This window comes from Thamnophis elegans, chromosome 13, assembly GCF_009769535.1.
Source record: "Thamnophis elegans isolate rThaEle1 chromosome 13, rThaEle1.pri, whole genome shotgun sequence".
Lineage (NCBI taxonomy): Eukaryota > Metazoa > Chordata > Lepidosauria > Squamata > Colubridae > Thamnophis > Thamnophis elegans.
The window spans coordinates 25,788,845-25,816,511 of record NC_045553.1 but is presented as its reverse complement, the minus strand read 5'-3'; the positions used below and the strand labels follow the sequence as shown (position 1 = coordinate 25,816,511).

Below are 27,667 nucleotides of genomic sequence, written 5' to 3'. Positions count from 1 at the left end.
AATCAAATAAATCAAATAAATCAAATAAATCAAATAAATCAAATAAATAAATCAAATAAATCAAATAAATCAAATAAATAAATAAATAAATAAAATAAATAAAATAAATAAAATAAATAAAATAAATAAAATAAATAAAATAAATAAAATAAATAAAATAAATAAATAACCTCCCTTGGCGGAGGTGAACCGCTGGAGTCTGCAGGGTCGCCACTGAGCCTGCAGGGGTCGCTCGGGCGCCGCCTAGTTGTCCCAGGCTGATCCTATAAGAACCCTAAGAGGGAATCGCCGGCCCCTTAGGAGGAGGAGGAGAGGAGGAGGGTGGTTAATACTATAGATTTAGGACTAGCGCTGCGCTGGGCGAGAGACAGCGGAGAAGCTCTGTCCTCTGCGTTGCTGGCGGCATCTCTGCGCGTCCCCTTTCCCTCCCGCGAGTAACTTCGGAGTAGTCCAGAGGCAGCCTCGGGATTTCGGCGGAGTAAGTGCTTCTCTCGCTTGTCTTTGCCGGGAGGGTTGGAAGGAACCTACGGGGAGGGCTAGGGCTCAGTCTGGGTCCGAGCTCGGCGTCCAGAGCGGTTTTTACTCCTTCGAGTAAGGTGCGGAGCACTTTTAGGATTGTTATTTGCAACTTTTGAGAAAGATTTTTCTTTCTTCTCCCGACTCCGCTTGTGGTTTACTGTTCTCCGCGTTTTCTTTTTAGCTTTCCATAGGAAAGAGTAACGGCGCTGTTACAAGGGGACGGTTCCTGGAGCTCAGAAATGGTGAAGGGTCTCCTGTTTGTATCTAGGGGGTTGGACTAGATGACCTACAAGGTCCCCTCCTACTTTGTCGATCTGTCCATCTCTCTTTTTGCCTGTCCCAAGAGGGGACATACGGGCTCTGCGCTCTCTCGCCCGCTAGTAACACTCGGTCGTCGGAACGCAGAGCCCCTCGCGGGGATGGGAGCGAACTTTTGAACTTGGCAGAAAACTTCGCTTTTCCCGCCTGGCTTTCACGAGAGCACCTGGGCTGAAGCGAGATGTAGTTTTGCACCTGGTTTCTGATGCTCCTGTTTTAATTGCCAGGGGTTTTTAATTATTTTTTGGGGGGGTGGGGGGTGTTGCCTGTCAATCTTGTCTTGTTTCTTGACCGCTTCTATTTAGACTCGGGTTTTCCTAGGGAGCGGTTTTTTTCCCTTTTGAAAAGAGTGCGTTGGCCATTAGTCGTTTAGGGCAGGGGTCTAGATGGGGTTGGACTAGATGATCTCCAAGGTAGGTCCCTTCTAACTCTGTTACTGTTTATAAAATGATGGAGGGGGGGAGAATAACACCAACTTAGGCAAACTTCCCCATCTCCCCCCCCCCAAAAAAAATCAGTATAAATTGGCATTAGTTTTAAAATTTCAAGAGTATCATTGTTTGTCTAGTCTTTTAAAAACAGATCTGCAGCAGATCCCTAAACCAGGTGAGGGGTCTCCAATTTTGGCAACTTTAAGCCTGGTGAACTTCAACTCCCAGCTTTGCTGGCTGGGGAATTCTGGAAGATGAAGTCTGCCAGGCTTATAGCAGCAGATTTTTTTTGTGTGGGGGGGAGAGATGGGGAAGTTTGCCTAGGCTCCTGTTATTCTCCCTTCCCCCATCATTTGATAAACAGTAACAGAGTTGGAAGAAACCTACCTTGGAGGTCATCTAGTCCAACCCCCTGCTCACACAGGAGTCCTGTACTAGGGATTTGAACCACCAAACTGCTGACCTTTCTGATCGACAAGTTCAATGTCTTAGCCACTGAGCCACCCAGCCATCTTTCTGATTTTCCTTCTGGTTTCTATTTGGGTAAGATAGGAACATCCCCTTGTGATTTTTGTAGGGCCTTTAAGGTGGTAGAACCGGTCGCTTAATTATGTATCCCACTTTTGTTCCTTTAGAAATAAGGCAGTGAACATCCCTCATATTCCTTCCTATTCCAATTCAACCCCCTCAAACAACAACCCTGTGAGGTTATGCCATGTATTGTCTTGCAAGACTCCCAGTGTTTCTTCAGCAAGAGGTTAAGCTAGACCATAAGACAGGAGTCTCCAAACTTGGCAACTCCCAGAATTCCTCAGCCAGCACCTTGGAGACTTTAAGACTTGTGGACTTCAACTCCAGCCAGCCATTTCCCAGCCAGTACCTTGGTGCCTTTAAGTCTTGTGGACTTCAACTCCCAGAATTCCCCACCCATGCTGGGGAACTCTGGGAGTTGAAGTCTGCAAGTCTTAAAGTCTCCAAGGTGCTGGCTGGGGAATTCTGGGAGTTGAAGTCCACAAGTCTTAAAAGTTGCCAGGTTTGGAGACCTCTGCCATAAGAAGTGGCCATTTTAGGCTAAAGATGACCCCAGAAATCTAGGGAAGATAGGTTTCCTCTCTCTTTGGAGTTTTCGTTGTGCCTAAGTCTAACTTTGGAGTATATGCAGAGTGCACGCACTCTCACGCACACCCCCTGGGCCTAATGATAATGTAACAAGAGCCTGCCTCACCAAACCAAAACCTGCTTTGGAAATAAGTACAGGTTCTTGTGGAAGACAACAGGCTATTAAGGAAGATTCCCAAGTCCAGTTACCTTTAATTTCCAGACTGCCCCCCCCCCCCACTATGCTTGACCATCATAGGCTGATCTTTATGCTGTGGGGTAATGACAGGAGTCTGGAGCTTGGCAGGATGGGCATCGTGGCAAGGGGAGAGAACAAGAGCCATGGTGATGCAGTAGTTAGAGTGCAGTACTGCAGGCTACTTCTGCAGATCACCGGCTGCCAGCAGTTTGGCAGATCAAATCTCACCAGGCTCAAGGTTGACTCAGCCTTCCATCTTTCTGAGGTGGGTAAAATGAGGGCCCAGATTGCTGGGGGCCATAGGCTGACTCAGTAAACTGTTTAGAGTGGGATGTAAAAGCAGTATGAAGTGGTATATAAGTCTAAGTGCTATTTCTATTGCTGTCTCTCCCTCCCTCCCTCCCTCCCTCCCTCCCTCATATTTCTCTCTCTCTCTCTCTCTCTTTGTGTGTCTGTCTGTCTGTCTGTCTGTCTGTCTGTCTGTCTATCTATCTATCTATCTATCTATCTATCTATCTATCTATCATCTATCTCAGGTCGACTCAGCCTTCCATCCTTCCAGGGTGGGTAAAATGAGGACCCAGATTGTTGGGAGCAAGAGGCTGACTCTGTAAACTGCTTAGAGAGGGCTGTGAGGCGAGATATAAGTCTAAGTGCTATTGCTATTTTACTTCCTCCCTCCCTCCCTCTCAGTGGTTAGAATGTATTCGAGGGTTGGTGATTCTGCTGCATGTGCCTTGGTTCACACACACCCAGGGCGTGTTTCTTGCAGCCCTCGGAGCTTGCCAGCTTTTTCCAGTCAGAAAAGTATGAGGCAGGTTTGCTTGCGTGCTTCAGAGTTCAGGGCTGGTTAAAGATAAGGGTGTAAACTTTCCTTGCCAATTGGGTAAAAACAAATCGAGATGGGCTGATGCCTCCAGGAAGCTCCCATTTGTAGATATAAGTTCTCCTTTTTTTCTGGCTGCTTTTATGTTTAGGTCCTGGGTGTATGTAGCAAGGATGGAGCTCTGCTTTGAAAAATGTTGATTTTTTTTTCCTGTTGCAAAGACTGTCTTTGTAGTTGTTCTGACTCAGGCTTCACCAAACCACAAAGCAGACTCCTCCTCCTGACAAAACCCCTTTTTATGAAGCTGATGTGAATTCCTCTCATTCACATCCAGCAAAGTCCCAGCAAACAGACTTTCAAGGGTGAATTTACAACCACAGACCTTATTGGGCTTGGAGAGCTGCCAGGCTGATATCTTCCTAACGCAAAGCTGTACAAGGAAATACTTGGCAAGGAGTCTCTGAGAATCACGAACAAATCTTCACACTAATTAAGTGAACTAATTGCCTCCTGCAAACTCCCCTCCCCTTTTGCTCCTCTTTATTCTCCATGGGAGGGGCCATTCACCCTCCACCTGTGCCTTTACTCCTGAGTCGACCCCTGTTCTTGAGCTGTTCCCTTCTCATGGCAGCTCTTACGAACTTCAGGAACAGGCTCCAGCTGTTCTTCTGCCCCACTGATCTCCGACTCAGAAGGCAGCTGATATTTGTTGGAAGGTCCTGGCCACATCTCTGCCTCCGACACAGAGCCCTCATCGGAGCCTTCCCCAGACTCCTGGACTGGCCCATCTTCCTCCCAACCTCCTCATTGTCTGAGTCTGCCACCAGCTCTGCTAGTGGGCCACAACAGTAGTGCCTTCATCATAGTCAGGGGAAAACCCCTCCTTCAGCCCCAAAGTTGTCCCTTGTGAGCCTGGCTTCTCTTCCAGGAACCTCAGTGAAGGTCAGTTATCAAGAGTGGGATTGTGTAGCCTTGGAGCAATTGAGGCCTTATTTAGTAATCATTTGCAGTTACGATGGTGTTGGAAAATATAACTTTACTACCAATCCTCTCACCTTTATGGCTTTTGCAAATCAGCAAAGCAGAAGGAAGTACAGGTAGTCCTCGACTTAATGACGACAATTGAGCCCAGAATTTATGTTGCTAAGTGAGCTGTTTATTCAGTGAGTGTCGTCGCATTTCACGACTTTTCATGCTGTATTTGTTCAATGAATCCCTGTAGTTGTTAAGTTAGACCAGTGGTTCCCAAACTTGGCAACTTTAAGACTTGTGGACTTCAACTCCCAGAATTCTCCAGCCAGCTCTGTCCACAAGTCTTAAAGCTCTGCTGGCTGGAGAATTCTGGGAGTTGAAGTCCACAAGTCTTAAAGTTGCCAAGTTTGGGAACCACTGAGTTAGACGATTGTTAAGTGAATCTGTCTTCCCCATTGACTTTGCTTGTCAGAAGGTGGCCAAAAAATGGTCACACGACACCCCGGGACCCTGCAACCGTCATAAATGTGAGTCACTTATCAAGCATCTGAATGTAAATCATGGGATCGTGGGGATAGTGCAATGGTCGTAAGTGTGAAAAATGATCATGTCACTGTTTTCAGTGCTGTTGTAACTTTGAATGGTCACTAAATGAACTGTTGTAAGTCGAGGATGACTTGCAGAAATAAGCTTATAAACACAGCTGGGGTTTACTACTTAGCACCTGAGTTGCCTGTCCCAGTTGCATTGCTAAAGGACCCAGATTGTGGGGGCAAGTTGCTGACTCAATTTGCTAAAAAATTTGTAAACCGCTTAGAGAGGGCCGAAAGCCCTATGAAGCGGTATATAAATCTAATAAATAAATAAATAAATAAATAAATAAATAAATAAATAAATAAATAAATAAGAACGGAGTTAAACAAGTAAAGGAAAAGTGATGGGATGTACCAATGCAAAAGCAACTTTTGATTTGACTTCATTTACATTTCATTAAAGTTAAGTAGTTACATGATTGTTCTCTAACTAGCATATTTAATTCCACCTCCCTATCTAAGGGAGCGTATATTTTGACTGTTCTGCTCTTGCATCAAGTGGCGCTTGAGCTGAATGTTTTCTGGTTCTAAGAAAATATCCGTAGGGTATGGTTTTAACAGATTAACAGAGTTGGAAGGGACCTTGTAGGTCATCTAGACCAACCTGCCCAAGGAGGAGACCCTACACTAGTTCTGTCCACTCTCTTCTTGAAAGCTTCCAGGGATGAAGCTCCCACAACTTCTGAAGGCAACTTCTGATCCACTGGCTGATTGTTCTCACTGTCAGAAAATTTCTCCTTATTTCCAGGTTGAATCTCTCCTTGGTCAGTTTCCATCCTTTATTCCTTGTCTGGCCTTCAGGGGCTTTGGAGAATAGCTTGACCTCCTATTTGGCAGCCCCTCAAATATTGGAGCACTGCTATCATATCTCCTCCGTCCTTCTCTCCACTAGACTATCCAGGCCCAGTTCCTGCAACCGTTCATCCTATGTTTTAGCCTCCAGCCCCCTCATCATCTTGATTGCCCTTCTCTGCACTTTTTCTAGAGTCTCAACCTCTTTTTTATAGCTGAAAGGATGGATTTTTTTATGGTTGAAAAGATCAAGAATGTGGTAGAGTTCCAAACACTTTGAAGATGCCATTTTGACTTTTTTTTGGCCATACCTTCCCGGCCTGCCTTCTAGGCATGCCTCCTGCAGTCTAAATCTAACTTCGTAATATTAACCTTTTAGCAAAGCCAAGTTGTGGGGGGGGATGTGGATACAAAGAGCTAACTAAAATCATTAAGGCTGTCTTGAACCAGCCAAATGTTGCCTACATTGCTTTAATCAAACGTGGAGTGCTCAAGGCCTTGCAAGATTCTTTGTCTCGCCTTGCTGTTTAAGCAGTCTGAATTATGCAGAATAAGCAGATGAGTGAAGAAGGTCCTAAATTCTCGTGACATTAAACAAGTTACAGCATCCCCCTCCTCTGAAGTATTATACAATTCAGAGTCTATCCAAATCCTCCTTTGTCTCTTCAGTCTGCCCTTATCTATGCTTGGGGAGGGGGAATGCAGCACTCCCCAAAACAGGGAGAAATTAAACTCTGGACTGACTGCCACAAGCAGTGCGGAGGCAGGGACATGTTTGACCCAAAGTAACGGGGAGCACAAAGTCTAAATTTTGCTTCTGTTAGCATAAAACTTAAGACTTGTGGCTGAGCTGCTGTAAATCTAGTCCTCCTCCCACCTTACCAGACGAGGAGTAAATTTCTTGCAGCATCCATTGTAAGTTTGTTTTTCCATTGGCAAAATAATTGACCTACCTTACAGACAAGGTTAATTACACAACCTTGAGAATGTTCCAAAAAATGGGAAACTTCATATTGGAGATGTGGTTGGGACTAGCTCCAGGGTTTGACAGCAGAAAGAATACTATAACGCACAAAAATGGAAGGACACTTTGATTCCCACCATGGCTGTATGGCTGCAGAAGCTGATGGAGTTGGCAGAAATGGCTAAATTGACTATTTGAACTAAAGAAAAAAAATACAAATAGTTTCATTTCTACTTGGAAACCGCTTCTGAACTTTGTCCTTGGGGTGGAGGGAAAAATGAAACTTGGATTTTGGCTTTTACCGATTAGATTGATAGATGTTTATAGAAATTGTTAGTTTATATTAAAATGGAGAAGCAAAAAGTTATAGTTTGATGTTAATGCCTAATTTCACTGCAACGGAGGCAGTTGGAAATCAATAGGTTTTTTTTCTTTTCCCCAGCCCTGCCTCACTTCTCTTTCCCCTCTTCCACCCCCACCCCACCCCCACTGTTTTCCTATTTACTTTTGCATTTTGTATCTTATCTTATAACCTAATAAAATGTTTAAAATTGGGACTAGCTCCAGGTAACCCTATCAGGGAAGTGGGAGTCGATTCTTCGAGAAAATAATTTTATGAAGCAAAGATGGGCCATTTCCAGGACCTGATTCAACTGGAAGGTGCTGAATGGATAAAGTCGAAAATATCTAACATACTTAGTTTTTTACAGAGGAAATAATGGAACAAAACCAACTCTGCCACCCATTTAGCAGTACTTAACATTCATCTCACCTGTGGTTAATCCCCATGGTTCAGGTCACTGTTGGTTTAACTTAGTGGTGCTTTGTGCAAATTTAATTTACGGTGGCTTATTCAATGACTCATGGTTAAGCCAACCATAGAGCATGTGTGTTGTGAATCAAGGTACATCTTTTTGGTATGGTATAATTCAGTTCACCTGTTGTGACCTCCTCTTCCCAAGAGCATGAAGCAACTCCTTGTCCCGACAAAAAAACCTTTTATTAATTTAATACTGTGAATTCTGCTCATTCATATCCAGCAAGTTCTTTCAAGGGAGGATTTACAGTCACAGACCTTATCTGGCTTGGAGAGCTGCCAGGCCGATATCTGCAAAACTTGGCAAGGAGTTTTGGAGAGTCATGAACTAATTAAGCGAACTTCCTGCAAACTCCACTCCCCTTTTGCTCTTCTTTTATTTCTTCTGGGAGGGGCCATTCGTTGTCTGGCCTTACTCCTGAGTTGACCCCGGTTCTTTAGTTGTTCCCTTCGTCTGGCAACTCTGCGTATACGCACACTGGGAACAGGCTCCAGCTGTTTGTCTGCCTCATTGTCTGACTCCGAAGGCAGCTGATAACTGGCATACGTCCCTGGCCCCCTCTCTTCCTCCGACACAGAGCCCTCATCAGAGCCTTTCCCAGACTCCAGGACTGGCTCATGTTCCTCCCCAACCTCCTCACTGTCTGAATCGGCTATCAGCTCTGCTGACCGCTGGTGGGCCACAACATCACCCTACCAATTTGGTGTAGTGGTTAAAGCATCAGGCTAGAAACTAGAGGCTGAGTTCTAGTCATCTGGGTGACTTCGAGCCGGCCACATGCCCTCAGCCCCAGGCAATGGCAAATCACTTCTGTCTCACATCTTGCCAAGAAAAGTCCCCACAGGGACTTGTTCATGTAGCCTCCAACTGACTCAGAGGCAACCTTTTTCCCCCACAAAAAAATTTAAGCCTTGATCATCCTAGTGAGTAAAAATAAATCCAAGGAAATCTAAACAGAACATACATCTTGAGTTAGAAGCTTGTAATGATCATTCTTAGCCTTCCTGGTTGGGGTAATGAGAGTGCAGCACATAATTGGGAAGCAACTTGCATAGAGCTACCATTTTTCTGTGTTACTTCGAGTCAAATCGTCACAGATGATTTTCCTTTCAACCATTAGCTGCATTCCCACATGCTCAAGTGCACCACATATTTATTTCTTGATCACAATTTTTGGCTTAATCACTATTGTCATCCTAAATGTTGCAAACCAACATTAAATACATTTAATCATGTAAGTAGTCCTCGACGTATGAACCCCAGTGGAGCCCAAAATTCGGTTGTTAAGCCAGACAGTTGTTAAAGTGAGTTTTGCCCCATTTTATGACCTCTCTTGCCAGAACTGTTAAGTGAAACACTGCAAGCATTAAGTTAGTCAGTGAATCTGGCTTCCCCCATTGACTTTGCTTGTCAGGAGATCACAAAAGGGGATCCCATGATGCCTGGGACACGACAATCGTCATACATATGAGTCAGTTGCCAAGGATTTGGATCACGTGACCATGGGGATGCTGCAATGATTGTAAGTGTGAAAAATGGTCATAAGTCACTATTTTGCATGCCTCTTCTGACCGAGGCTTCCCAAGAGCCTGAAGCAAACTCCTTGTCCCGACAAAAAACCCTTTTATTTATTTCCTGCAAATTCTGCTCATTCACATTCAGCAAAATCTTTCAAGGGAGGATTTATGGTCACAGACTTTATCTGGCTTGGAGAACTGACAGGTTGATATCTGCAAAACTTGGCAAGGAGTCTCGGAGAGTCACAAACCAATTAAATGAAGTAATTGTCTCCTGCAAACTCCACTCCCCTTTCGCTCCTCTTTTATTTCCTCTGTGAGGGGCCATTCATCGTCCACCTGTGGCCTTACTCCCAAGTTGCCCCCTGTTCTTTAGCTGTTCCCGTCGTCTGGGAACTCTGTGCATGCACACACAGGGAACAGGCTCCAGCTGTTCATCTGCCTCGTTGTCTGACTCTAAAGGCAGCTGATAACTGGCATACGTCCCTGCGCCCTCTCTTCCTCCGACACAGAGCCCTCATCAGAGCCTTCCCCAGACTCCAGGACTGACCCATGTTCCTCCCCAACCTCCTCACTGTCCAATGTTCCTCCCCAACCTCCTCACTGTCCAAATGTACTGCCAGCTTTTCTGGCCGCTTGCAGATCACAAAGTGCCATTGTAGCTTTGAATGGTCACTAAATGAACTGCTGTAAGTCAAGGACTATTTTCCTTGGTATCTCCCTGCACCCCAGATGATCATGCAAACACTGCCACCAGTTCTCTGTGTCCTTACCAGGAATTTTCTGAGGGATCTCCTTGACTTCAGTGCTACTCATAAACCTTGCTTAGGACAACACTGGACACTTCTAAATGAATAAGCTGTTGTCCATGTGTGTGTACCATTTCAATCAAGTGCATCTCTTGGGTTTGAGGACTTTAACTCAGTGTTTGGTCTTCTCCTGAAGGAAGAGTTTAGGACCACAGAGACTTAGAACACTGGTGTACTTTGTGTTGCGACTGAAGTCCATCATTTGCCCTCCTATTTTTGTCCCCTTCAGGTTTGGGGGGTGAGTGGGAGATATTCCCCTCTCCTCCCTCCCCCTCCTCCTATTAGAGACAGAGGTTATTTGTATTCTTGGCTGGGCTGGGAGATAGTTTCCTGCTAGCAGAAAACACGTAACTTCAGGAAATTCTCCCTTGAAGGCTGTCTTTGTGTCAAGCTAATTTCTGGTTAGCCGTTATGGGAGAGATCCTGCAGCTGGAAACAGTTTTGGGGAAGTTGCGCTGTTGCTCTTTCATCTCAAAAAAAAAAACAAAAAAACCCACAACCCCAACAACTCACAACCAAGCAACTTGCAACACCTTGTATCTTTTCTTAGAAACCTTGTCATCCACTTCATCAGATTCAGGAACTCCCACCTCTCTGAAGGACTCTGGACGTTTCCTTATCTGTTTTTTTCCAGAATTCAGAACAGAACAGAACAGAACAGAACAATAGAGTTGGAAGGGACATTGTAGATCATCTAGTCCAACCCTCCCCCCACCCAAGCAGGAGACCCTACACCATTTCTGACAGATGGCAGCCCAGTCTCTTCTTGAAAGCCTCCAAGGATGAAGCTCCCACAACTTCTGAAGGCAACTTCTGTTCCATGGGTTGATTGCTCTCACTGTCAGAAAATTTCTTCTTATTTCCAGGTTGAATCTAAGTCAATCTAGTGAGTAAAAAGTCAGCAGTAAATTAAATCAAACTGGGTACAAAGTACAGTATAAGCAAATTCTCTGAATTTATCCCAGCCCAGCTCGATCAATATCTCTGGTTTGTTGTTGGGGAAAAAGTCTCCGTGGTTTTTGACCACCCTGCTGTGTTGGTGTCCTTAATTTCCATCTAATCAATTCACCTATGAGTAACAGGGAGTTCTGGCAGGTGGTTTCTAGTTGTCAAAACATTACAACTCACTGGAGAATTCATGCAGAAATAAAAGTATATAGAGCCGAGGTGGCGCAATGGTTAGAGTACAGTACTGCAGCCACTTCAGCTGACTGCTAAGCTGCAGTTCGGCGGTTCAAATCTCACCGGGTCAAGGTTGACTCAGCCTTCCATCCTTCCAAGGTGGGTAAAATGAGGACCCAGACTGTGGGGGCAATATGCTGACTCTATAAACTGCTTAGAGAGGGCTGAAAGCCCTATGAAGCGGTATATAAGTAACTGCTATTGCTAAAAGTGAAATTGCTGATCTCCACTTTGCTTCTGTGACGTTATGGTTCAACTCTAGTAGAGCAGGAAGTGTCCAACCTTGGCCACTGTAAGACCTGTGGATGTCAACTCCTAGAATTCTGGGCCTTTGAACTCTGGTGTTGGAGAAGACTCCTGCGAGTCCCTTGCACTGCATGGCGATCCAACCGGTCAGTCCTAGAGGAGATCAACCCTGACTGCTCTTCAGAAGGCCAGATCATGAAGAGGAAACTCAAATACTTTGGCCACCTAATGAGAAGGAAGGACTCATTGGAGAAGAGCCTCATGCTGGGAATGATTGAGGGCAAGAGAAGAAGGGAATGGCAGAGAATGAGGTGGCTGGATGGAGTCACCAAAGCAGTAGGTGTGAGCTTAAATGGACTCCAAAGGATGGTCGAGGACAGGAAGGCCTGGAGGAACGTTGTCCATGAGGTTGCAATGGGTCGGATACAACTTCGCAACTAGGAACAACGACAACAATTATCCATGTTTGGACTTGGTGTAGAGGCTCTACTGATGGTTGACTTCAAAGGTCCAGCTTTTGCTAGTCAGATTTTTCCCTTGTTTCCCCAAAATGGATTAGGTGTAGCTTGATCTGCAAGGTGTCGGCCCAGACTGTTCTTCTGGGAGAATGGGGCAGCTGAGCGAATCTTTCACACTCAGCTGTGAAACAAATGTAGAGACCAAGTGTGTAGCTGTGGACTCCCTGTGCTAGTCTTAAACTTTTGTCTTTTTTTCTCTATCCCCGCCCACCCCCCACCCCCCAAATATCTTCCTGATGAGTGGAAAGTCATAGGAGATGGCCTAGGGCACCAACTGTCTGGTGCTGACATGTTTCTAGAGACTTCGCTTCCCCTCTCTGAATCAGTAACTATTGTGCCTCTCAATGAGCCCCTTCTTCACTCTTCTAATTAAAAGAACATCTTGGTTTTCTGTTTAATGACTCCTGCTCTTCGCTGATGTTCCTGGTTCTCGGAAATCTCTGGTCTTCCTAGATGCATTTTTTTTTTTTTTTGGCCATGACATTCCTGCTGCATCTTTTTCTATGGAAGGGGACACCCTCTTCATTCAAGGTTGAAGCTGAGATTTGGGAGACGGTATCCTTAGACAAGGGACGCTCAGTGGTTTAGGCACTGAGCTTGTTGATCAGAAGGTCAACGGTTCAGTGGTTCGAATCCCTAGTGCCACGTAACGGAGTGAGCTCCTGTGACTTGTCCTAGCTTCTGCCAACCTAGCCGTTCGAAAGCATGTAAAAATGCAAGTAGAAAATTAGGGACCACCTTTGGTGGGAAGGTAACAGTGTCCCGTGTAACTTTGGCATCTAGTCATGCCAGCCACATGACCACGGAGATGGCTTTGGACAGCACTGGCTCTTCGGCTTTGAAACTGACATGAGCACCGCCCCTTAAAGTCAGGAACGACTAGATTCATATGTGTGAGGGGAACCTTTACCTTTTTATTCTTAGACATGATTTTACACCCCTAAGTTTCAACCAATTGGGGGGGGGTGTTTCCTTCCTGCCTGATTGTTGGGATATTGGGAATCCCAGTGAATGTTACCAAGGTGCAGAATGGTGGGTAGGGTGTGTGTGTTGATAAGGACTTCTTTGTTTTTCAAAAAGATTCGAAGTTTATAGGTAGTTCTCGATTTAGGATTACAATTGAAAACAGAATTTCTGTGGCTAATCAAGTCCGTTAAGTATGTTGTTTTATGGTTGTTAAGTGAATCACTGCAGTTGTTAAGCGAAATATGGTTGGTAAGTCAAGCTGACTTTTCCCCCATTGACTTTGGTTGCTGGAAGCCAGCTGGGAAACTCACCAATGGCTTTCACATGACTCTGGGATGCTGCAATCACTGTAAATACCTCCCAGTTCCATTGTAACTTCTCTCACTAAACCAATGGTGGGTTCCCAATCCCGTTCCAACCGGTACAGCTGGAACAGGCCCGGCGTCGTCCACATGGACACGCGCAGGGCGTGCAGGCATCTTACCGCTTCCGCAAGCCTCCGCAATGCTACAGCTTCTCAGCAGAGGGTCGCACAGGCGCTGTATGCGCCATGTGTGTGTTCGTAAGCGCTGAAGACTTAAAAGACTGGTAAGGAGCTCGGGCGGGTGGGTGGCCCCTCCAGAGCACCGTACCGGAACGGTGCTCCGGGCAGATTCCGGTATGCCCGTACTGGGGCGTACCGCCTGCAACTTACCACTGCACTAAACCAATTGTTGTCCTTTGAGGACTACCTGTAACTGATAGATATTAAGCCCCTCCCTCAAAAACCATTTGTGTGCATTCTGAAACTTTTCAAAACTTTTGAAACTTAAGTTACTGAAATTCATTGACAAAAACTACATTTCTTGGGTTCTTTCCTTTTGTTTTAAATCTTGCATTCTATCTTTGGTAGGGTTAATATCCTCAACTTATGACCACATTGGAGCCTAATGTTTATGTTGCTAAACGAAACATTGGTTGTCTTTTGCCCCCTTTTACAACCTTTCTGGCCACCGTTGTTAAGTGAATCACTGCAGATGTTAAGTTAGTCACACGGTAGTTAAGTGAATCTGGCTTTCCCTGGACTCGGCTGGTCAGAAGGTCATAACAGGAAATCACACTAGGACATAAATATGAGTCAGTTACGAAGCGTCTGAATTTTGATCACGTGACCATGGGTCATAAAAAACGGTCATAAGTCACTTTTTGCCCCGCCGTTGTAACTTCCAGCAGTAGCTAAATGAACTGTTGAAAGAACTACCTGTAGTGCATGTATGTTGACCAGTCCCTGAAGACATTTCCTCCTAGCACAAACTTTTAAAAACCTGGTTTTAACATCTTAATTTATCTTCCCCAGGTCCCTTGGTGTATGATCAATAAAGCTTAGAAACCAAATTAAAAAGTAAATGCTTTTGAGTAAGCATAATAGATGAAGCCTTGGGCTGCTTTATGAATGGGTTACATCAGGGGTGTCAAACTCGATTTCATGGAGGGCTGCATCAGGGTGGTGTTTGACCTCAGAGTGGGCGTGGCCAGCTCAACGTCACTCAAATCGGGGGCACCTGTGGTGTCCCAAGTGCTTGGCCAGTGAAAACAGGCTCCCGAGCTCAGTTTTCAGCTGCCAAGGCCTCTGCCAGTGAAAATGGAGCTCGGGAGCCTGTTTACGCTGGCAGAAGCACCGCAAGTCGGTCCTTCTGTTTCCAGGGCTGCCCCACGGGCCAGATCTAAGTACCTCGTGGGCCGAATCTGGCCCCCGGGCCTTGAGTTTGACACCCCTGGTTGACATGCTTGTTGTTTGATTGCTCCATTGAGTGATATGGGTGAACTTCAATTGAAAATTTGGAAAACAAAAAGAAAAATACCCCTTAGTATAATAACATTGATTGGAGGAACCATAGTGCCATGACTTCGGACGCAGAGCAGTTTTGGAGAGAGACGAGGTGACGTCTAGTTGCGGAAAGTTCCGTCGAAAAATCAAAGGGCATGTCTTGCATTGCCCAAGATTTTGAACCATGCCAAAAGGATGTTGCAACGGATTTTGCTTGATGGTGTGTGTGTGTTTGTCTGTGTGTGTGTGTGTGTGTGTCTGTTTATGCAGCCATTGTGTTTCTGATTGCACCGCTATTTATTTCAGTTGAGCAATTAGGATTGCCATGATTGGAATGAAGGAAAAAGGCCTCACAGTTTTCCTTTCTCTGCTCTCCTATCTTGGGCAACTTCTTAAACATCTCATGCCTCTGTTGTTCTCCACCTCTTGGTAGCTTGGAATCGGTGAGATGATCCTGCCCAAGGCAGAGCTTAGATCCATGATGGTGAACCAATGGCACGTGTGCCAGAGGTGGCACGCAGAGCCCTCTGTGTGGGCACACATGCCATTGTCAGCTGCTCTTCTGGTTTCCGGCATGGCCGGGGGCTTGGGTGCTGAAAAATGGTCTGAAAATGAACCCAAAACCAGCCAAAAAACCAAGCCATTTTCAGGTTGTTTTTCAGGACATTTTTGGCCTGAAAACGGCTCTCAAAATGGCATGAAAAGGGCTCAAAAACGGCCTGTTCTTTGGCTGTTTTCGGGCTGTTTTTGGCCTGAAAACGGCCCATAAAACGGCATGAAAACAACACGAAAAACGGCGACAAAATAGACCTGTGCACCAGCCAGCTGGATTTTGTGCATTCCCGTTTGGGCATTCAGTGCCAAAAATGTTCGCCATTACTGGTTTAGATAATAATAAAAATCATTCAGACAAGGGGAGAGAAAGATGTGGGATTATAGCAGCGTGGCTAGAGTTACAGGCCTTATCCCACCTTGCTCTTCTGAAGACAGCTGCTCCTAACAGGTTTTGTAGTTCAGAAAGGATAGGCAATGGTGGTTGCAGCTTTTGGCTTTAGACTTCCTGTGAAATAACCAAGTATCAAATGCACTTATAAGCTAAATATTATACAGAGAAAGAAGCAGACTTGAAACCGCCAACTACATTCGCTAAACATTATTATATTTCAGAAGAATTGTTTACTGAGGGGTAGGCATTCTTTAATCCTCCCCAAAAAATGTAATTGCAGAGGGAACCATCACAGCATGCTCTGCTGCTTGTTTCTGTGGTCAGTGAAACCTTCACTTGGTATGTTGAAAAACTATATTGGCTAATAAGATTTTGTCACTCGGAGAATTTTTCTGTACTTCTAAGCCAGCATTTCTCAACCGTCTCATCTTTAAGAGGTCTGGACTTCAGTTTCCAGATTGCTGCACGTGGCTGTTTGGGAAATTCTGGGAATTGAAGTCCACACATCTTGGGGAATTTTGGGAATTGAAGTCCATGCAACTTGAAGTTGCCAAAATTGAGAAACATTGCTCAAACCAAAGCTTGCCATAAGGCTGCAACATATATTGTTGTTATATTGATGATTAGGGGACGGGAGGCTGAAACATATGATGGACGGTTGCAGGAACTGGGCATGGCTAGTCTAGTGAAGAGAAGGACCAGGGGAGACAGGATAGCATCTTCCAATATTTGAAGGGCTGCCAGTGAGAGGAGGAGGGGTCAAGCTATTTTCCAAAGGACCTGAAGCCCAGATAAGGTACAATGGATGGAAACTGAACAAGGAAAGATTCAATCTGAAAATAAGGAGAAATGTTCTGACAGTGAGAACAATCAACCAATGGAATAGAAATTGCCTTCAGAAATTGTGGGAGCTTCATCACTGGAAACTTTCAAGAAGAGACTGGACTGCCATCTGTCAGAAATGGTGTAAGGTCTCCTGCTTGGGCGGAGAGGGTTTTTTTTTTGACTAGATGACCTACAAGGTCCCTTCCAATTCTGTTAATCTGTTATAATTAATGAACACTGCCCTACAAAGCTTTCGAAATATCGTTAGTGATCACATATCACACTGAGTTGCAAAAGTATTTTTCTTTTCTTTAGCTTCAATATGTACCCAATCACTGTGGCTTTGTAAATCAGGATAATAGTCAAATATTATGTAGGGACTAGACCTCTGTGGTTTGTTGAGATCATGGTCAAAACAAACTGGCTTAGCGCATTGGGTGAATTCAGTGGCTGTGTCAACATGTTATCTCAGATTAACTCAATCATGGTTTATGTCAATCCAGTTTTCTGTGTTTGCATGATGTATTGAACTATAAGCAACCTCATGAGCTGAGTTAAACCAAAATGTGGTTGGCTACAATGATTCAGCATGTCATGTTACGGTAGCTAGCCAGTGGCTTATTTAGTAAACCTAATTAAAATGAACTGTGGCTTCACAATCTGTAAAATTAGGACTGGTTTCTCTAAATATGTTGGATACCTCAGCCTTCCCCAACTTTGGGAAGAAAGGTTTCCAGAACTCTCAAAAGTTTTGCTTTCCAGAATACTAGGAGCACAATATGTCTGGATGATCCCATGTTAGGAAATTAGAGGTCGGTCCATGGCTGGATGAAGCTTCAGTGTTCCCAAATGAGATATTCTGGACCTGCAACTTCCCCAAATCAAGGGTGGGGCTTACCTTGGTTACCTTGACTTACCTTTCCAAAATAGCTCCCAACTTTGCTTTCATGCCCCTGTATGTTAGGGACGAGTGAGATTCAGCTGGTTTGGGCCGGTTCAGGCGAATCGGTAGTTAGAAGGACCCGTTGCTCCCCCTGCCCTTCCCAGGAGTCTCCACACATTTGGGTGCCAGGTAAGTGCAGGGGCTACGTGGAGGGTCTGGGAGGGCAAAACTCGGACCTTCCAGAAGTCCAAAAACAGGCCTGTTTATAGCTTCCGGAGGGCCTCCGTAGCCCGGAGGAGGCTGTTTTCACCCTACTGGAGGCTCAGGGGAGCCTCCGGAGGGCGAAAAACGGGCCTACCAGAAGTCTGGAAACAGGCCCATTTCCAGCTTCTGGGGTGCCTCTGGAGCCCGGAGAGGCCATTTTCACCCTCCCGGAGGCTCGGAGAAACCATCCGGAGCCTGGGGAGGGTGAAAACGCCCTCCCCTGCTATGGTGCATGAAGCCGAGTAGATCACGCCCACCATGGCCACACCCTCCCAGCAACCGGGCAGAGAACTGGTTGCTAACATTTTAGAATCCCATCACTGGATACGGTGCAACCTGGATAGGCCACATTACAAAGGTGTGATCCTGAGAGTGATTAGGGTTGCAGAGAGCTTTTTGCACCGAGCTTGTTTCCTGGTTGGGTGATTGCGGCTAGTGAAAAGGAACTTGCAGCCCTCATTGATTGGCAGAAGTGAAGGCAGGAAGGCAAATGTTTGACACACCATGTGGCTCAATAGGAAACCACTCATTTCCTAGTTCCCTTTTAAAAGGCACCCTGAGCAGCTACGCAAGGCGGTAGCTAGGCTTCACAACGTACTCAGGAGGTACTTGAAATACCTGTGGTTCTTGGTATTTTTGCAGGGGGGGAGGGAGAATTGTAAAGACAAGACTGGGAATTGGGGTGTCTCACACCGTCTGCAGAATGTGAAGGAATGAGATTTAGGGGTTCGGTTCTTGTGAAGAAATGAGGAATTTCATGATGGCGAAGTGGGTACAGAGTGAACTCGTGTATTGTGTAAAGGGCTAGAGCAGTGGTGGCAAACCTTTTCGGCACCGGGTGCTCAAACCAGAACGCATGTGCATGTGTTCACGCCGGAGCACCGGAAACACATACGCGCACCGGCCAGCTGGCCTTCAGGTTTCCAGTACGCACATGTGCGCCAGCCAGCTGGTCTTTGCACACGACTGGGCAACAGAAACCCGAAGACCAGCTGGCCGGCGCGGGCATGCCTGTTTTCAGGCCATTTTCAGGGCCATTTTCAGGGCGTTTTTCGAGCTGTTTTCAGACCATTTTCAGGCTCCAGAAAACATTTTGAGGATGTTTTCCAGTGCTCCAGAGTGCAAAGACCAGCTGGCAATGTGCATGCTGGAAATCAGAAGAGCAGTTGGTGACGGCGCTTGGCCACAGAGAGGTCCCTGTGTGCCACCTCTGGCACGTGTGCTATAGATTCACCATCATGGGGCTAGAGAATGCTTTCAAAGAAGCTTGTTTCAACATTTATTTGGAGAAAAAAACTGCTAAAGGATTTCTTCTTTCTTTCTTTCTTTCTTTCTTTCTTTCTTTCTGTGGGGGAATGGGGGAAATTCTTCTTGAATTGTTAGAACACTTCATCCCCACAAGAAAATATGTTGTATCCCACAATTTTAATGCTTCCAGAGGACGGAGAATTTGTGGCGCATTTTAAAAAACATTAAAAAGTAATTTTCTGATTATTAAAGGAAAGAAAGTGCTTGCTTGTAACTCTTCCAATTCTCTTGGCCTGTTGCTTCCTCCTTTTTACCAAAATTAGTATTTTGTTCATTGAGTTAATGTATCGCAGAAGAGAAAATGCAGTGGGGGGGGGGGAATGAAGGATTTATAAGCAGAATGGAAGGTTTTTTTGCAAGGCATTTTTTAAATATTTGATACAATGAACTGGCAGGGAAAATTGATCTGATTTGAACTTCTTTTTTTGTTCTGGTTAGCTTGTTCATCCTACTTACAAACCAGATCCAGTTTTGGTAAATACTCTTGGCTCAATTGGCTCATTTGTGGGGGCTTTGATCTCATGTATGAGCTAGTTGTATTAATCTGTAACGTCTGTCAATAAAACTGTCTTCTGCTGCCTTTTGATTTTGGAGAAAATGTATTGTGGGGGGTCGATGGTTTCCCAACTCCAATGTTCTTGTTGTTACTTGCGAAGTCGTGTCCAACCCATCGCGATCCCATAGACAATGTTCCTCCAGGCCTTCCTCTCCTCTACCATCCTCTGGAGTCCATTTAAGCTCACACCGACTGCTTCGGTGACTCCATCCAGCCACCTCATTCTCTGCCATCCCTTTCTACTTTTGTCCTCCATCTTTCCAAGCATGAGGCTCTTCTCCAGGGAGTCCTTCCTTCTCATTAGGTGGCCAAAGTATTTGAGTCTTATCTTCAGGATCTGGCCTTCTGAAGAGCAGTCAGGGTGGATCTCCTCTGGGACTGACCTTGCAGTCCAAGGGACTTGCAGGAGTCTTCTCCAACACCAGTTCAACTCTAGTACCAATCCCCACTCGAATAGATGGTACCTTATTGTACATATGGAAAAAAGAATCTCCTATGGCATATAAATACACCTGGATCTTCCCTAGGCAACTCTCATGATTGACCGGTTCTTTTAATGTGGAGATGTCAAACTCAAGGCCCGTGATCTGGTCAGATCTGGCCTGTGGGACTGTCCTGGAAAATATAAGGGACTGGCCCACATTGCTTCCAACTGGTCTACCCAATGCAGCTTCGGCCTGATCTACCTAGTGCAAAGAGGAAACATTGGGTCAACAGTTTGGGGAATGGTGTCAAGATGGCCAAGGCCATCCAGTTGGCCATGCCCAGTGAGTGGCGTCAGTCTGGCCATGTCCATCCAGTTGGCCACACCCACCCAGTTGGCCATGCTCCCCTTGAGGTCAACCACAGCCCTGATGTGGTCCTCAATGAAATTGAGTTCGACACCCCTGTTTTATTGTATGCTTTTCACATAAATATTTTCCAGCCTTCAGTTCTTATGTCTTCTTTTCTTCCTTCAGGCCTGCAGGGTGCTGTGGTCACCTTGCCTCTAGTGGAGCTGCCATGTCGGTGAGCGTGAATCTGACTGGTCCAGCTCCCTGGGGGTTCCGGATTACGGGAGGAAGAGACTTCCGAAAACCCATCATCGTATCTAAGGTAAGCAAACCAACCCTACTTTCAAAATCAAAAGGGTCTGAGTCAGAGGTGGGATTCAGCCGATTCTGACCAGTTCTGGAGAACCAGTAGCGGAAATTTTGAGTAGTTCGGAGAATCAGCAAATACCACCTCTGGCTGGCCCTGCCCCCATCTATTCTTTGCTTCCCAATTCCCAGCTGATCAGGAGGAAATGGGGATTTTGCAGTAACCTTCCCCTGGAGTGGGGAGAGAATGGAGATCTTACAGTATCCTTCCCCTGCCACCAAGCAATGCCCACCAAGCCATACCCACAGAACCGGTAATAAATTTTTTTGAATCCCATCACTGGTCTGAGTATGTAACTTTGGGACACAGATGGAATTCTAATGTTCTGATGATGGTCCATACTGTTCTCCTCCTGGCCATCCATATTATGTAGACAATTCTAGCTTTTGAACTCTGAGAAATATCCTTTATGGGGAAATTCTGGCCGTGTAACTGAATTACTCATTTTCTGGATTCACAGCAGACATTGAGTTATTCTTAAACTTGATGCACTTTTGTCTGAAAATTCATATCTTCCATATCTGCTGTCTCTGCTCACACACACACACACACACACACACACACACACACACACACACACACACACACACTGTTTTTATGACTTGCCCTAGATTGAAAGGAAGTAAGAAGCTTTCGACCCAGCCATAGCACGCTAAGTCCCTTCGTTTCCTGCCAGGATAATTCTTATCTCAAGGCCAATGTTTCTTAACCTTGGCAACTTTAAGAAGTGTGGACTTCAACTCCCAGGATTCCCCAGCCAGTGAACAAATGTGGTGGCTGGGAAATTACAGGAGTTGAAGGTCCACATATCTTAAATTTATCAAGGGTGAGAAAAGCCATGGTGGCGCAGTGGTTGGAATGTACTATTGCAGGCTAATTCTGCTGACTGCTAGTAGTTTGACAGTTCGATTCTGACTGGCTCAAGGTTGATTCAGCCCTCCATCTTTCCGAGGTGGGTAAAATGAGGACCCAGATTGTTGGGGAAAATAGGCTGACTCTGTAAACTGCTTAGAGGGCTGTAAAGCACTGTGAAGTGGTATATATATCCTAAGTGCTATTGCTATTGCCCTCCCTCCCTCCCTCCCTCCCTTCTTTCCTTCCTTCCTTCCCAGATCAGAATTCAGTATTGCAGGCTAACTCTGTCTAATGAACTCCCCGCAGAGATTCGGACCCTCACCTCTCTCCAGGCCTTCCGAAAAGCCATCCAAACCTGGCTGTGCCAGCAGGCCTGGGGTTGGTGAGTTCCCTTCCCCTCTCAACCGTGTGGCTGTGTGATTCTTGGCTATTTTAACTACTTGTATTGTACTCTGTGTTCCCTTTCCCCCTTGAGTTGTTCGTCGCCCTGAGTCCCTCCCGGAATAGGGCGGCATATAAATAAAACAAATCTAAATCTAATCTAAATCTAAATCTGTCCACAGCCAGGGGTTTGATTCTCACCAGGCTCAAGGCTGACTCAGCCTTCCAATCTTCCGAGGTCAGTAAAATGAGGACCCAGATTGTTGGGGGCAAGAGGCTGACTCTGTAAACCGCTTAGAGAAGGTTGCAAAGCACCATGAAGCGGTATATAAGTCTAAGTGCTGTTCTATTGCTACTGCAGTGTAGTCCTTGTTTCTCCTAAGGTTTGGGGCAATCTTCTTCAAACCTATGGCCTCCCAGGTGTTTTGACTGAAGTTCCATGAATTTCCTGCTGGAAAATTCTGAAGATTGCAATCCTGGCACATTTAGAGGATGCTCCGATTGAGAAGTTATAGCTGTTCCATCTTTTCTTATATATCTCAGCAACGGTTGGGAGTTAATCTTCCCCACCATTATGGATTGCTCTGCTGGTTTGCACCTTGTGCTATGACTAATGGAACAGGTTTGGCATATTTGTTTCGGCTTTGGCATAGCACTCTCAGCTAAGGTTTCTTCAAGCCAGATTTGCCAAGTAAGCCACCGTTGGCTGGGTTCCCATAATCAACTAAGCCATGGAATTATAGTTTATAAACTACGATGCTATTTCTGACCCCCATGACTGGAGTCACAAATCACAATAAGCTAGAAGCCATGATTTCCAACTATTAATGGATGGACCTACACAACATATTACCACCCTCCAGACCTTCCGCACAGCCCTCAAGATCTGGCTATCCCGTCAGGCCTGGGGTTAAAGACTATAATCCGTCCCCTCCCGAATGATGAATGAATGTTGCTTCTACTTTTAATTATGTACTGTTTTTATATGTCATTGTGTGTACTCCCTTCCCTATACGTTGTAAGCCGCCCTGAGTCCCCTCAGGGAAAAGGGCGGCCTATAAATAAATTTATCTACATCTATCTACATCTACATCTACCGTATTTTTCAGAGTATAAGATGCACCTTTCCCCCCCCAAAAAGAGGGTGAAAATCTGGATGCGTCTTATACATTGAATACATCATTTTTGGCCTCCCGAAACCCACCCACCCCTCACAAAAATGGATGTGCAGAGGGTTTGGGAGGCCTGCAAAGTGCTCCTAGGGGCTGGGGAGGGCAAAAACTAGCGAAAAATAGACTGTTTTTGGCCCCCCAGCCCCCAGGAGCACTTTGCAGGCCTCTCAAACTCTCTGCATGTCCCATTTTTCACAAAAAAATGAGGCATGCAGAGGGCTTGGTAGGTCTGCAGAGTGCAAAAACTTTTTTTTTTTAATTTACCTCTTCAAAATCTTGGTCTATTTTATACTCCGAAAAGTACGGTAAATCCAAACTAAATACAGAGCATTATGAATGATCATGATGTGTAAACCAAACGTGTATGTTGTTGAAGCAAAAATAAACAAAAGTATGATAGAACTAGTGAGTGCAAATGTTGTGATGTCGTTGTGCACAGACCTAGATTTTGGTTGAAATCGCAGTTGGAAGCTGTAGCGAGCCTTCATCCAAGACAGGGTTTTCATTTTCTCCCCAGCCCACAAGATTCTTTTGCTAGGAGCTCCAAATGGAATTTCCTACCGAGAGGTGAACGAGAAGAGCTTTGACTTGCTTGGCAGTTCCTGCACTTGAGTGTTTGTGGGATTTGTGCAGGACATCCTGGAATGCTTGTACATTTCTTGTGTCTCCAGGGATTCCAAATTTGGTTGGGCCAAAGACTTGTCAGAGAGGTCTACTCAGCTGGGCATTGAGCCAAGTGTGACCTTTCGGGCTAATGGAGAGAACAGATCCTGTTCAACATCGTTTAAATGAGAAGTCTTCTCCTGGAATGGTCTCAAAGTGTGGATATGCTGCACGCAAGAGGAGTTTCAGATATTTCTTTCTCAATCTTGCTTGAAGCTCCCTTGATCAGCCCCAAAGCAAAGATTGAGAAAGGACCATAGAGTAGATGTGCTGCCTTAGTTGGTCTAATTAGAATAGAATGGAACGGGACAGAACAGAATAGAACAGAACAACAGAGTTGGAAGGCGTGGCACGACAATACCGCGCTCGTCAAAATAGCGGTGATAAAACCGTATCGCTAAAGCCGTGATGTCATCACTGCGCGTCATCACTGCCGCAACAACAGCGCGGCGACAGAAGGGCGCTTTAAAACAGCGCAGCGGCAGAAAGCCGATTTAAATTAAGGTAAGGGTTAGGATTACGTTTAGGGGTTTGCTTTAGGGTTAGGTTTAGGGTTAGGGTTAGGGTTAGGGTTAGGGTGCTGAGTGCTTCGGAAGGCGCGGATTTGCCCTCCGCGGTTATGTCATCGCGGTAGGGTTGAGTTTTTCTTAGTGCTTCGCACGGCGCGGATTTGCCTCCGCACTTATGTCGGCGCGGATAAGGGCTTCGCGGTTTTGTGGTGGAACCGTTAGAAGGGACCTTGGAGGTCTTCTAGTCCAATCCCCTGCTTAGGCAGGAAACCCTACATATTTCAGACAAATGGTTATCCAGCATCTTCTTTAAAACTTCCAGTGTTGGAGCATCATAACTTCTGGAGGCAAGTTGTTCCACTGATTAATTGTTCTAACTGTCTCATTCGTTCTAGATTCCTTCTATCCTTTATTAGTTTCCACCCTTTGCTTCTTGTTCTACACTCAGGTGCCTTGGGAAATAGTTTGACTCCTTCTTCTTTGTGGCAGCCCCTGAGATATTGGGAGACTGCTATCATGTCTCCCCTAGTCCTTCTTTTCATTCAACTAGGGAATGGGGATTTTGCAGTATCCTTCCCCTGCCATGCCCACCAAGCAACACCTACCGAACTGGTAGTAAAAAAAAATTGAATTTCACCTGTGGTCTGGGATACCTTCTCACTGCTGCTCTGGTTTGTACGGACTCTGCCTGATAGTACTACTTTTATTATAAGGAAAAATAATGTAATCTTGTAAGTCTGAATGTGCCTCCCCCACCCATCTGAGAACTAGGGAGGGTTTTATCTGAGATGCTTTCTTGGGTTGCAGTTCTGGCCCAAACTCAGGTTTCCTTTATCTGGCTGTTTTCTTGGATGTAATTCTCTCATTCCTCAAGTTAATTCTTTCTGCCCCTTCCTTGAGTTGGTAAATTAAACGAAGGCAGTTAAAGAAAAACTTTCTAAATTGGTTGGTTGTAGCCTTTTCATTTTTCTGTTAGGGATGGCAAGGGCTTCTTTACATACCTGGGGTGATTTGAGAAATTGTGCTTTTCCTGCTACCTTCCTTCCCGTGTGCCTTAGTTGTTTGGAGGACAAAAACTCTGCATTTTAACCAGCAGTTTTGCATAAAAGTTTCAGTCTGCTTCTGCTTACACAATTATTTGTCTAGAAAACCAGCAAAGAGAGAAGAGACCACATTTTTTTTTTAAAAAAAAAACCTTTTGTATTTCCTGCTTACTGTTGTCTCCAAAATACTCTTTGTGTGTAAGAGAGCAGTTAGAGAGAGAAGAGAGAAGTGAGTTAGTTCTGATTCACCCTAGGCTACTTGACCTGGCGATTAAATTTTTCCCTTTCTGACTTGAAGGCTGATCTTGGACCCTGAATTAAGGAACAGGACAGCTTTGTGTGAATTCCAATCTAGTCTCCTCTTGATGTGCTATAGCTCACAGAATTTCAAGCCAGAGGCCATGCACATATGGGCATCACATTCTCCGTTCCAGATATAAATGCAATGGCCTGCTAGGTTCACCTTACGTTACTGGGGAATGTAGAGGAGAGAAAAATGTGCATGGAGGGGAAAATGCATGTTGCCAGGAGGTATAAGTAGTTCTCAGAAAGGAACTCTTGTTTTATGCTTTGCAAATTTAGTTCTGGATGTTTTGGGAGGGAGTCGGTCAGCAAGAATTAGGATTTATAATGAAATATAGCGTTGCAAAGTCAGGATGGATAAAAGTCGATTTCTTTAAAAAAATTAAAAAATGGATTTTTTAAAAATTTAAATCAGATTTGTTCTATTTAAATCAGATTTTTTTAAAATTTTACCAAATTTACTTTAATGAAATGCTTTTGGAATAAAAATCTATCTAAAATATAGTTTTCCGGTTAACATACATTAATAATTTAGTTTATTCAGCATAAAATGGAGCTTAGTGATGTAGCACGAGGCTGTGTATTCTGCAATATAGTGACTGTCGGTGAGTCAGCAGCGGATCAGAGGAGCCTCTGCGGGACAGAGACGACAGCTGCTCTTTAAAAATTATAATTCAACTTGAGTTGATTTAAATCAAGCCTTTTTACTAGTGATTTAAATAAATGATTTAAACTGATTTGATTTAAATCAAATGCACCTTGTGCAAAGGTATTAATACGTTCCAGTGGAGGGACTCTTAAAGGGATCTAAAGGTTGATTTATGGCAACTGGGCCAAACTTTCTTAACAAGATTGGATGATTGAGTCTTGGGTGATTGAGCTTGGATGATGGAGTCCTCATTGACAGACTCTTGAAGGAGTTAATTTAGCCCACACTACTAATTAATCCTGAGAAATACTTAGTACAGATCCTTGTCTGGATACTGGAGGAGGGATGTCCTAGTTTTGGATGCTGAAGAAGGACATGTTTGATTTTTTAAAAAGAGTGTCAATTTTCTGTTTCCCTTGATTATAATAATAATTGTCAACTTTAATGACTTTAAGATGTGTGGATTTCTATTCCCAGAATTCCCTGGGAGTTGAAGCTCACATGTCATAAAGTTGCAAACGTTACACAACCCTGGGCTATTGGGAAATGCCCTTACATTCTAAGATTCTGCCTTGGTGTGATTAAGGAAATAGGAATGTAGTTTCCAACCAACACATTTCAATTGCAGCTTTCTTTGCTTTGTGTGCTACACACAGGTGATAGAGCATGGAAAAGCAGCCCTAGGTGACCTTCGATCTGGAGATGTCATCATTTCCATCAATGGGGAGAATACCTCTGAGATGCTCAACGTGGAGGCACAGAACAAGATAAAGCAGAGCTCTGGGAAGCTGCAATTGCAAGTGGACAGGTGAGTCTATCAGAAGTAAAAGACTAAATCACCTACCCATATAAGACGCACCTTAGCTTTTGGGGAGGAAAATGAGAAAAAAATAATTCTGCCTCTGCCTACCAGCATTCATCGGTGTTCATCTGGCTAGCGTCCTTAGCAAACAGCATGGCCAGCTTCAGCACATTATCGCAGCCTGATTCAGCATGAGCAGCTGATTGGCGGGTGGATCGGCCTCCCAGAATACCCCCAACCAGCTGTTCCCCGAGGTGAACTTTAGCAATAGGTTTGCTGGTTGTGAGCACATCTGCCGATCACCGCCCAAAAACATGGCGCGCAGAGCAGAGGTAGTATTCAGCAGGTTCTGGAGAACTGGTGGTGGAAATTTTGAGTAGTTTGCAGAACCAGTAAATACCACCTCTGGCTGGTCCTACCCCCACCTATTCTCTGCCTCTCGAATCCCAGTTGATCGGGACGGAATTGGGATTTTGCAGTAACCTTCCCCTGGAGTAGGGAGGGAATGGAGATTTTACAGTATCCTTCCCCTGCCACGCACACCAGGCCATGCCCACCAAGTCATGCCACGCCCACCACACCACGCCCACAGAACCAGTAGTAAAAAAAATTGAATCCCACCACTGGCGCAGAGGCCAAAAATGGGCCTGCGGAGGTGGCAATGTGCTCTGACAATCCCCACATCCTTGAATGGGTCTGAAACATAGAATTCAGAGGCTGAAAGTGCAAGGCACGGGGGGGGGGGGGCAGAACTGTGGCAATCCTTGTAGCCTGGAACAGGTCTAAAACACAA

At 45.1% G+C, this 27,667-nt stretch overlaps 1 protein-coding gene across 1 annotated transcript in view; it reads left to right on the top strand.

The window, feature by feature from the left end:
• The first annotated feature begins 307 nt into the window (after positions 1–307).
• PDLIM2 (PDZ and LIM domain 2) overlaps positions 308–27,667 on the top strand; it is an 82,302-nt gene continuing 54,942 nt past the window's right edge. The window contains exons 1-3 of the mRNA XM_032229190.1: positions 308–478; positions 20,317–20,452; positions 26,729–26,880. Coding sequence (XP_032085081.1) covers positions 20,360–20,452; positions 26,729–26,880 — 245 coding nt within the window. The 5' untranslated portion in view covers positions 308–478; positions 20,317–20,359. The remainder of the gene's footprint in view (positions 479–20,316; positions 20,453–26,728; positions 26,881–27,667) is intronic.